At 49.7% G+C, this 12,016-nt stretch overlaps 1 protein-coding gene across 1 annotated transcript in view; it reads left to right on the plus strand.

Annotated features, from left to right (window-relative positions):
- The window catches only part of NBEAL2 (neurobeachin like 2), a 203,476-nt gene extending 196,070 nt beyond the window's left edge, over positions 1 to 7,406 (plus strand). The window contains exons 50-53 of the mRNA XM_033165069.1: positions 1,472 to 1,633; positions 2,404 to 2,552; positions 4,262 to 4,397; positions 6,918 to 7,406. Of these exons, the coding sequence (XP_033020960.1) occupies positions 1,472 to 1,633; positions 2,404 to 2,552; positions 4,262 to 4,397; positions 6,918 to 7,019 (549 nt within the window). The 3' untranslated portion in view covers positions 7,020 to 7,406. The remainder of the gene's footprint in view (positions 1 to 1,471; positions 1,634 to 2,403; positions 2,553 to 4,261; positions 4,398 to 6,917) is intronic.
- Positions 7,407 to 12,016: the final 4,610 nt, after the last annotated feature.

Raw genomic sequence — 12,016 nt, forward strand, 5'->3', positions numbered from 1 at the left:
CGCATATTCGACGTGTTGGGTTTTTCAAATCTCATATTTTTTTCTTCAGTTTTACATTGCAAATTGAAATTCAAACATTAAACGTCAACATCATCTTTTAGGATTCCATGAATCCTTCAAATCCCTTCCGCCCTTCCATGGTTTCCATTATCAATCTTTTCCCAACTGCTTCTCTTATTTTCTCTATTTTTTAAATAACTAATCCATTTTAACCACAATTATTAGTACATTGCAAGCATTACTCAAATCCTGCCAAAAAATTTACTTCTTTACAGTGTTCTCTTAAAAATTATGAATTTTTCCCATTCCTTCTTAAAGTTCTTCTCTTCCTGGTTTCTGTGTTGGATTCTTCAACCTTCAAATTCCCAAAATGAGGGGTGCTGAAAAGTTGCAACGTGACTTGGGAATTCACAGAGAACCATAGAATCTTAGCATTGAAAGGGGACCCATGGGTCATCTAGTCCAACCCTCTGCAATGCATGAATCTTTTGCCCTGCATAGGACTTGAGCCTGTGAACCTGAGGGTCTCATGCTCTACCAACTGAGCTCTTCAAAAGGCATTTTGATTAACACCATTTTGTTTTGCTTTGCAAGGAAAATGTGTGAAATTGCATGGAGATCATTAAAAAAAAATGATTACCAAGTACGTGCAGTTTTAGATTACGGTGGTACCTTGGAAGTCGAACGGAATCCGTTCTGGAAGTCCGTTCGACTTCCAAAATGTTTGGAAACCAAAGTGTGGCTTCCAATTGGCTGCAGGAAGCCCCGTTGGAAGTTCGGCTTCCAAAAATAGTTAGCAAACCGGAACAGTCACTTCAGGGGTTGCGGCATTCGGGAGCCAAAACGTTCGAGAACTAAGCTGTTCGAAAATCAAGGTACGACCGTATCAATATTATGTTGATCGTTGTTATTATTTAGCATTACCTGACATTGTCAGAAGGTAAAATTAAAATCCTTTGGTTTTCCGAACGCAGTTTATGTCAGGCGTTGGCAAGGTTATCTGGCCATGGGCTGGACATGCACAGCGCAATGCCGTAAATCGCATCTGCGTATGTCTGTGGCGCCGTAAATCGCTTCTGTGCATGCCCAGACGCTGAAAATCGCGCCTGCGCAGAAGCGATTTTCGGCGTCTGGACATGCGCAGATGCGGTTTCCGGTACCTGCGCGTGTGCAGAAGCAGTTTCCGGCACCGCTCAGCATGTTTAGCACAGCGGGGGTTGCTTGCCGTGCGGGCGGCTCGGTTGGCGGGTGGCTCGTGGGCCGCATCCAGCCCATGGGCCGGAGGTTGCCGATGTCTGGTTTATGTGGAGTTCTCTAGTCCTATAACTCTCGGCCCTAACCGAAGCTGGACACCTTCATTTCCACACCGTTGCCTTCCGTTGCATGCTTATGCGCTCTCTCTCTCTCTCTCTCCCCCCGCGTTCTTTTCCTTGGCATCCTTCTCATCGCTGAAAACTTTCTCTTCTTCCAGGACGGCACTGTCATTGTGCACACCATCCGCCGAGGCCAGTTCATGCAGTCGCTCCGGCCGCCCTGCGAGAGCTCCCTGCCGGTGACCGTCTCCAACCTCACCATGGGGCACGAGGGGCAGGTCGTGGTGCAGACGACCGTGGAAGGGAGAGCCTCTCTGAAGGTGGGCTGCGGGAGGCCTTGCTTGGGGTGGGGTGGGGTGGGGTGGGGGAAGCAGGCAGGTCACCTTGGCAGATGAGAGAGACAAGTCCCGAGCGGTTCTTAAACGGGTCTCTTTCTGCAGCACAGGGACCTTGGTAGAAACAAACTAGGAGCTTGTAGAATCAGGACGGAAGGAGCCTACTGAGCCAAAATCTCATTCGGTGTTGGTTTTTATTCATTTTGTATTTATTCAGAGCATTTGTCCAGCCAATTAAAATCCCAGAGTAGTTTATGTACGGTCAAAACTAGGTGGTCCCTACCCACAGGCTTACACTCTTAAAAAGCCATGACATACAAGGAAAGAGCATCAGGGAGGGAAGAGGAAAATGGTTTTTTGTGGGGCATGAGTTCAGGCCAGGCATAGGCAAACTCGGCCCTCCAGATGTTTGGGGACTACAACTCCCATGATCCCTAGCTAACAGGACAAGTGCTTAGGGATGATGGGAATTGTAGTCCCAAAACATCTGGAGGGCTGAGTTTGCCTATGCCTGGTGGAGCCATTAGCAGAAGCAGCGCAGGACTCGTGGGTGCTTGTCGAGAGACCCATTTTGGGAGCGTCTTGCAATGCCACGAAGCAGAGCGGCCCTTTCTCACTTCCATCTTTGCACACGTGCCAAAGACCTGTGCTGGTGCGCTTTGTGTGGCATCGGCGGGGCGGCTTAAGGTTTCCGTTTGAAGGAGTGGCTCTTGCGAGAGCATCCTTAGCTAACCTCCGCCTCTCATTTCTTGAAGGACAAGTTTGCCCTGCACCTGTACTCCGTCAACGGCAAGCATCTCGTCTCCATCCCTCTGGACGAGCAGGTGGCCGCCATGTGCGTCACAGAGGAGTTTGTCGTGCTGGGGACCATTCAGTGCTCCTTGCAGATCAGGGACCTTCAGAGGTAAAGATTCATCCCTCATCCCTTGGATGCTCAGCTCAGTTGCCTTTGTGTCTGAACAGACAGCATCTCACATGCCTCACCTGGAACTCTAAGCAGTCCTCATTAAGCAGCCTCTGAATCTTCACATTCGACAAGGGATCTGTTGGGACTACAACTCCCATCATGCCTGACGATTGACCGCGCTGGCTGGGGCTCATGGGGGTTGGAGTCCGGCAGCACATCTGGATCAGGCCAGTGGTCTTATCTTGCCCGGCGTCCTGTTCTGCAATAGCTAACCAGATGCCCATTGCAGGAGCCCCAAAGCAGGACCTGAGATCAGCAGTGGCCCTCTCCCCACTTAGGTTTCCAAACAACAGGCACCATGAAATCATAGAATTGCAAGAGTTGGAAGGGACCCTCAAGGGTCCTCTAGTCCAACCCCCTGCAATGCAGGAATCTGGACTAAAGCAGCATCCATGACAGATGGCCATCCAACCTCTGCTAAAAAAAACCTCCAAGGAAGGGAGAGTCCACAAACTCTTGAGGGAGACCATTCCGCTGTTGAAAAAAATAAAATAATTGGAAAATGAGCGAGGTCCCAACCAAAGAAAAATGGCAACTCAAACTGATGGAATGTGCACAGCTTGCGGACTTAACATATAGAATAAGAGAAGAAGAAGAACATACGTTTGGAGAAGATTGGAAAACGTTTATTGATTATATTGGGGAGGGGAATTGTGTACACTTGAAAACGTTGGCGGCATTAAGATAAATTCAACAGTGTAAATAAGTTTCTGATGGATGTAATAATGGAAGACAGAATGGTTTAGTTTCTGTAAAATATGCAAGGATTCATGTTATGCAAATTGAACCATGGAAAGAGAAGAAGGGAAGTCAACTTTAAGGTTGTTTAAATGAATATTCTAAAATGTCAAACAGAAGATGTAATAAAAAATGTATATATATATAATCAGATATCGCCCAGCTCTAACCAGGATCCCAAACGTCAAACGGAGAAAAGCCATATACCGGGATATACATATATATCATTTTGATATATATCATTCTGGGCAGCTCCCAACAGAATATTAAAAGCATATGAAAACATCAAACATTAAAAACTTCCCTAAACAGGGCTGCCTTCAGATGTCTTCTAAAAGTCAGATAGTGGTTTGTTTCCTTGACATCTGGTGGGAGGGTGCCACCACCGAGAAGGCCCTCTGCCTGGTTCCCTGTAACCTCACTTCTCACAGGGAGGGAACCGCCAGAAGGCCCTCGGAGCTGGACCTCAGTGTCCGGGCTGGACGATGCGGGTGGAGATGCTCCTTCAGGTATATGTTGCTCTTATATTTACATAAAATAAAATAAAAAAATTCCTTCCAGTAGCACCTTAGAGACCAACTAAGTTTGTTCTTGGTATCTGAAGAAGTGTGCATGCACACGAAAGCTCATACCAAGAGCAAACTTAGTTGGTCTCTAAGGTGCTACTGGAAGGAATTTTTTATTTTATTTTGTTTTGACTACAACAGACCAACATGGCTACCTACCTGTAACTGGAATTATATTTACATGAAAGCCAATTAAAATTATTTGGATTTTTTTAAAAATTATAATTTACGGTCGTACTAAGATTTCCCCATGCCTGTTCCTGCCTTTATCATATCCCTCGTTATTTTTTATTTTAAGTGCCTCGGCACCTAACGCAGTTGCCCCCCCTCCTCTCCTTTCAGCCTCCAAGCTGCCGTCGCCCCCTTGGCAATGAAGGTCCCCATCCACAGCGTCTCGGTGACGAAGGAGAAGAGCCACATCCTCGTGGGCTTGGAGGATGGGAAGCTGATTGTGGTCGGAGCAGGGCAGCCTCTGGAGGTGAGTGAGTGGCAGCTGCCCTGCAGCTCAATTCTTCCTAGTGTATTAAGAAAAAACTGTTCCTTTTCTCTTATAGGTCATCCAAGATCCCGTATAGAGTCCTTAAGTGGGTTCCCTATTGGTAGGAGAAAATAACAGAGGCCAACCAGAGGATGCGGGTGGCACTGTGGTCTAAACCACAGAGCCTAGGGCTTGCTGATCAGAAGGTTGGCGGTTCGAATCCCCGCGACGGGGTGAGCTCCTGTTGTTCGGTCCCAGCTCCTGCCAACCTAGCAGTTCGAAAGCACATCAAAGTGCAAGTAGATAAATAGGTACTGCTCTGGCGGGAAGGTAAACGGTGCTCTGGTTCGCCAGAAGCGGCTTAGTCATGCTGGCCACATGAACCGGAAGCTGTACCCCGGCTCTCTCAGCCAGTAACGCGAGATGAGCGCCCCAACCCCAGAGTCGTCCGCGACTGGACCTAATGGTCGGGGTCTCTTTACCTTTACCTAGCCAGAGAATATTGAGAAGCAAAGCTGCTAGAAAGCCCCCACTCAACACACGCAGGAGGGAGGAGGAACCCAGAACAATAGCACACGAGCCCCTATATAGACTTTTGAATTTGCCCACCCTGTAGCCTTTGGGTAGGCAAACTAAGGCCCGGGGGCCAGATCCGGCCCAATCGCCTTCTAAATCCGGCCCGCGCACGGTCCAGAAATCAAAGTGTTTTTACAGGAGTAGAATATATCATTTTATTTAAAATGCATCTCTGGGTTATTTGTAGGGCATAGGAATTCTTTCATTCCCCCCCAAAAAAATATAGGCCCCCCACAAGTTCTGAGGAACAGTGGACCGGCTCCCTGCTGAAAATGTTTGCTGACCCCTGGGACCACCCCCCCATCACAGAAGGAGTTCTACAGCAGAAATCTTGCCTGCAAGGATACCTGATAATGGTCACTGATTGCATTACCTGGGCAGCCTGGCCATTCTTTTGTGATGATTAATACTTCAGTTCCTGAATCCAGGTCACAGGCTCACCCTATTCATACACAGATACATCCTTAAGACAGGATTTGTAAGCAAAAAAGACGGGGTGGGGCTTTCCCATTTCCTTCCTCAGTGCAGAGAAATATTTGAGTTCAATTGGGGAGAGTCAAAATGGCTTCAGGATTGCTTTCCTGTGCTATTTCAGACATGTGGTTTATATACCTATAAATGTGTTTGCCTTGTACATTTAGGAATAGGAATAATTTTATTGGCCAAGTATCAATCATACTTGGAATTTTGCTTCAACTACACTGCATTGCAATGTAAAGAAAACATACAAACACTATTCCCCTCATGCTACAACAGCACAACAAAGGAACCCCATACCACAAACTGACCTCCCTCACACAACTACAAATTCAACAGTTTGATGGCACAAGGGAAAAAACTATTCCTGTGCCTAGATGTTTTTGTGTATAGAGTCCTGTAACAACGTCCGGATGGGGGGGGGGGGAATCAAACAGGTAATGACCAGGATGCAAAGGGTCTGCGACAATTCTCTCTGCTCTCTTCCTGGCTCGAGCAGCATAAAGTGTCTCTGTTGGAGGCAAACTAACACCAATCACCCTCTCTGCAATTCTTACTGCTCGTTGGAGCCTCTTCTTATCCAGCTTAGAGGCTGTGCGGCATACCAGTCAGTAATAGAATTACAGAGAACAGTTTCAATGGTACCTCTGTAAAATTGGATCAACAATTCTTGGGGCAAATTAAAAAATATATATAATTGTCGCAAGAGATACAATCTCTGGTGGACCTTTTTAATAATAATATTGATGTTGCCTGACCAATTTAAGTTTTGAGAAATTATAGAGCCCAGGAACTTAAAGGACTCTACCACTATAACCATGTTACCAAGAATGGAAAGTGGCAGCGAGATGGGAGGATGCTTCCTAAAATCGATTATCATTTCCACTGTCTTTTGAGCATTTAAAGGTAAAGGGCCCCCTGATCATTAGGTCCAGTCGTGTCCGACTCTGGGGTTGCGGTGCTCATCTCGCTTTACTGGCCAAGGGAGCCGGCGTACAGCTTCCGGATCATGTGGCCAGCATGACAAAGCCGCTTCTGGCGAACCAGAGCAGCACATGGAAACACCGTTTCCCTTCCCGCCGGAGCGGTACCTATTTATCTACTTGCACTTTGATGTGCTTTCGAACTGCTAGGTGGGCAGGAACAGGGACTGAGCAATGGGAGCTTACCCCGTCGCAGGGATTCGAACCGCCGACCTTCTGATCGGCAAGCCCTAGGCTCTGTGGTTTAACCCACAGCGCCACCCGCATCCCTTTTGGGCATTTAGCACCAAGTTATTCCTGCTCCACCGCGAAACAAGATGGTCTACTTCCCGCCTATATGCAGATTCACCATCCTCCCCGATAAGCCCAATGACTTATGAACATTTAATTTATATTTGAGACCTTAGAATTCTGATAACAGCAGTAACAATAATAAACTAATTCCCCACCTCCCTCCGCTTCCCGGTCTGCCTTGTGCCTGCAGGTGAAGTCGGGGCAGTTCCACCGGCGGCTGTGGCGTTCGACGCGGCGCATCTCGCAGGTGTCGTCCGGAGAGACAGAATACAACCCCGCCGAGTCCAAGTAAGGAGTTCAGGTTGGCTTTAACCTGTAGCCTCGCAGCCACGGCGGGACACGGGATCTGCCTGGCCTGGCCCGCTTTGGGACGTCTTCCGCTGCCCGGAGGCCTCTTTGCCTTGTCCCCGGAGCGTTGCGTTCTGCAGAGTTCCCCTGCGTGGAAAAAGAAGGAGGAAAACAAACTTCCTCGGGGACCCACCTGCAAGTCGGAGGTCTCTAACACACCTGGAGCAGCCTTCCGAGGGCGGCGTTCGCAGAACAATCACGGGGAAGGGGCTTCCTAGAGCCCACCCGGCTGCTCCTCTTTTCCCCGACCGAGACTCGATTCCTGTGGCGCTTGAAGGGGCAATCGCGTGACGCAGTTGTCACACCGGGAAAGAGACAAGAGGACTGGAATGGGTGGGGTGGGGGGAGTACCTTATCTGCCTCCTCCCGATCTTTGGCGGTTTTGGGGTAGGGGACAGAAACGCAATAGACGCACCAGCCTCAAGACTGCGGTCTGGTCTTTCTCCGATGGCCTTAAAAGGACCCATTTTTGTTGCACTACGTCGAGAAACTTGCACCAATTCCGAGGACGGCTGCTTCGCCCTCGCCCAGGCAGAAGTTCTCTCCTCTCGCTCTAGAGAGAGAAAGCTGTAATGGCCGGCAGGCACGTGTGGCATTTTGGGATGGGGGGAGAGGTGCACACACTGTCCCCCAGGCAAATAGCTCTGGCAGAGCAGCAAACCCGCAAAGCATTAAGCCAGGGGTCCTCTGCACAGATGCCGGCATGTCCTACCCCGACCCCCTAAACCAGGCACCCCCAAACTCGTCCCTCCAGCTGTTTTGGGACTACAACTCCCATCATCCCTAGCTAACGGGACCAGTGGTCGGGGATGATGGGAATTGTAGTCCCAAAACACCTGGATGACCGAGTTTGGGGTTGCCTGCCCCAAACCTACCCTCTGGTTTGAAAAAGGGAAGGAGGGTGCCCCTCCCCAAAGTCCCACTCGCTCTGGAAACTGTGGCCCCAAGTTGAGGGGGTCATATTGGTGGAATGGGGGGGGGGTAAGGAGTAGAGGAACAGAATGCCTGTAATCTTACTGCACACGGCTGTCTTAGGGCCCCGCAAGTGTCTTCACCAGCAATAAAACCCTGCCACTTGGTAATTTGTGTCTTCACCCCAACTTTTTACCGAGCAAAACCTTAGTTTACGGCGGCCTCTGCTAAGCATATTCAGGAGAAACCATCCATGCGGTCTTCTGTCCCACAGAGGTGGGTTTCCTGGCCTTCTAACCTTCCTGCAGACGCAACTGCTTTCAACCTCTTGCTCTCCCCCCTTGGAACAAGCCCAGCGCTCCTCTTTTAAGGGGGCCACGCTCCCTTTACCGTCGCCGGTCAAACATTGAAAAGCGTTCGAAGGAGCTGGCTGAGGTCTGCTGGTGACTCTGACCTGCACCCTAAGGTGCTTTCTCTTAACGGCGATGAAGGTTGGTTTTTATTCTTACAGCTACCTGTAATAGATCCTTTGTATCAACCCTCAAGGGGGGGGGGGGAAATGTACCAGTTTGAAAGGTGTGCAGTTTTGACACCATTCCCCACCGTTTCTCAGTTGCAGCAAATTTTGAGACCTTGGCACTTTTTATTTTATTCACCAACCCCTAGATATCGGTCTGGGCTTCAGTTCCTTTTCTTGGTGGACTGGGGCAGTGGATAGGAGGTTTTGGTGAGATATCAAAAGATCCGGTTTAACTCTGAAATTGGCAACTTGCCTGTTGGTACCAGGATAACACCTGGCAGCGTTGGCACCAGGTATTTTGGCTCGCAGCTCCCATCAGGCCCAGCCAGGCCTGTAGGCCCAAAACATTTGGAGGATACCAGGCTGGTGGAAGCTGATGTCACCAGCAGCAAGTTCCCCTTGGGGTCCAGCTTTTAAAAAAAAGCCAATAGGACTTTGGCCGGGTGAGAACCTTGTTGAGAATAACCCCCGTGCTGCAAATTTTGCATTCCCAAAGGACGCAAAGGGAAGGGTGGGTTCGGGGAAGTTGTTGTGGGCTGGAGAGTTGGAAGGGGGGGACCCCAAGGGTCATCCAGTCCACCCCCTGGTGATTCAGCACCAGAAAAGAAAAAAAACAACAACGCTGGCCTTTCCCCTTAGTGGGCTTTCAACGGTGCGGCTCCGCCACACTTCTGCGATCGCCCCTGTTTTGAAAAGCTGCTTGCCAGTAGTCTCCTGCAGAAGTCTAGCAAAAGCACTAAGTGGGGAGGGCAGACCTGATGACTTGACCCCATCTCTCTGGGGCCCTCTGCATTTGCAGAAAGTCAGAGAGGAAACCCCAGCCCCAAGCTCCCTCATCTCTGAGCAGCTGCGCCGCTTCTTGGCGCACCACCACCGTGCAGATAACGTTCCGCCACGACTCTCCCGCAACGTAGATCCTCAGTTCTGTTGGAAGGTTCTCAGTGGGGAAACAAACCCATCTTTCTGTTTGCCCCCTTGAGCAACTGCGTTGTGCTTTTTGCTTTGGAGGGTCGCATGTTTCCTCCCTTCCCACTGGCAGGGGAGGGGGGGGGAAACGGATGTGGTTGGCTGGACAGGCAGCGCCTTCTCCGCAGACTCCATTGTCTGTCGCCTTCCTACCAGCGCCGTGGGAAAAGGGGTAAGGTGGCAGAATGTGGGCGCCATTGGGGTTCCTTCCGGCGGGGGTGAATATTCCAGGTGAGGAATAGGAGCGCCTTGCAGAATTCTCCGCCTACGTCCCGCCAACTTGCCTTGCCCCTTTTGAGTTCCAGGATCAACAGAGGAGCAGTTTGCATTCGTTGAACAGGCCAGCCTTCGGCGACTGGGCAGCTCCAAACGTCTCGGACTACAACTCCATCATGCCCAGTCAGTACCAACCTCATGGGAGTTGTAGTCCGAAACATTTGGAGGTCACCCGGCGGCTGCAGTAGGCCCTCGGCCCCCTTCGTTCGTGAAGAGAAGACCTGAGCTCTAAAAGCAAAGGCAGCTTCCGATTCCTCCCACCCACCTCCCCATCGACCTCTTCCAAAATAATAATTCCTGGGTGAAGACCAAATTCCACAAAGTGCAATATCCGCTCTCTTTTTTTGGCAAAAAGACTTTCCTCCTCCCCCCAAAAACCCCACAATTGTTCTGTTTTTTGTGTACAGATATATATATATACACACACACACACAAACACACAAGTTTTGTATCTTTTATGATAATGTTGATCCAAACTTTTCTAATTTTTTGTATTTAAAGTGGGTGGGGGTGGGGAGTTTATCTGTGAGTTTCTTAGATCCTGCTGGCTTGGAGAGAGCAAGACTCAAAACACCTCTGATGTTTCTCCATGAGAATTTAAGGAGGGGGGGCGGTCAGGATCCAAGGCGTAGCAAACGTTTCACCGGAGAGGTCTTCGTTACCTCCTCGCTTTGACCTTGGAATCTCCTGCCTTTAGGAGGGGAGAGAAAGGACCCGAGGATCTGTTTTGGGGTTGTTGTTCTTTTGCCCGTGCTTGTCTTCGAAATTCTGTGTTTTAACGCTTCCGAATGGGACAACAACAGGGCTCCCAGCTGGAATGGGTTCAGAATAGAGGTTGGATGAGGGTGGCTTTGAGGAACCTCTTCCTGTGGCTGCTGGACTGCGTCCCAACCAAGTCACACTCGACGCAGAAGGGAAAAAGGCAAAAGGCCAGCAAAGGTGGGGGGAAACAAACGCTGAGCTTTGTCTAGGTGGCTTGGTCTGTTTCCCAGCTGGGGATCTGTTTGCATAGCAGGGTTGCCGGAAGGAAGATCCTGCACGGACCAGTTTTAGCTTGGGATCCCTGTAAGAGCGGCTCTTGCCGTCAGCCGAGGGAGAAAATGGACCCTGTTTTCCAAAGTGGCGCTCCGTGCAGGCCCCAAAGCCTTATCACAGCCATCGCTCCTGTTCAGAGTTGCAGAGGTTTTTCTCTCAACTCGGCAACGGCCCAAGGAAAGGCTCGTGGCCCCAGCTCCGGAGCAGACTTCTCCAAGCTGGCGCCCTCGTGACGTTGCTAGAGCGCAGCTCCCGCGGCTGATGGGGGTTGTGGTCCACTGCGCCGGCTTGGGGGAAATCTGCTCCAGAACCTCCCATCCATTTTTGCAACTATACAGACCTCCAACTGAAGGACTGTGCGGTGACGACTGGTAAGCACAGCAGTCCCACATCTGGAGCACTCGCAATATGCCTTACTATTCTTTAATGTGTCAGCATGCAAACCGCTGGGTTTCCTTCCCATCTTAAGTTTTCCTTCCGATGGGCAATTTGGAGATGATTTACACAGGGAGGTTGGCAGGGAGCAGAGGAGAGACCTGGGAAGAAGAAATGGGATTCTTTGTTGTATCATAATGCAAAGTGCCGTTTCCAGCCCCTGGTCCGATTCCTAAAGCACTGCGCCAGTAGCTGCTTTTTCGCAACTAAGATGAAGGCCGCCCAGGTAACGTCAAGGTAGATTTGCACCTGTTTTCACTGGCGAAACTTAATGGCACACAGCAAAGCAGGCAGCGATCGACTCCACCGGTGCTTTGAGGTCTTCTCTTGGCGTTCAGTGCTATGGAAGTGCCTAGAGGGACACAGGAATTTTCCTTTTACTCTCTGTAGCGTAAGAGCAAAAAAGAAATGTTTCCAGTTGGGGAAGATGGTAGGGATGAGGCCAAGCCACATTGAGCTATCTACTCTCAGGAAAACACAGCAAATCCAAGGATCTATCCACAGTTTTTCTTTCCGAAAGGATATAAAAGCACAATCTGAACTTCTGGTTTTTATTTTTATTTTAATATAAATATGCCTTAAACTTGAAAATGACTTCTTGCCTTCAGCTGTACTGGGCCTGCCCCACAGACTTGACGGTATCCTGTTCACGTGACTTTGAATAAACTTTGGAAAGAAACAAGCGCAGCCTGCGAGTTCTTTTGGTCCGGCTCTCGCTGTTCCTTCCGGGTCCTGAGCGATTAAGGCAGCTATTGCCAACCCCGGTGCCCTCTGGATGCTCTGGACTACAACTCCCA

This window comes from Lacerta agilis, chromosome 12, assembly GCF_009819535.1.
Source record: "Lacerta agilis isolate rLacAgi1 chromosome 12, rLacAgi1.pri, whole genome shotgun sequence".
Taxonomy (NCBI): Eukaryota; Metazoa; Chordata; class Lepidosauria; order Squamata; family Lacertidae; genus Lacerta; species Lacerta agilis.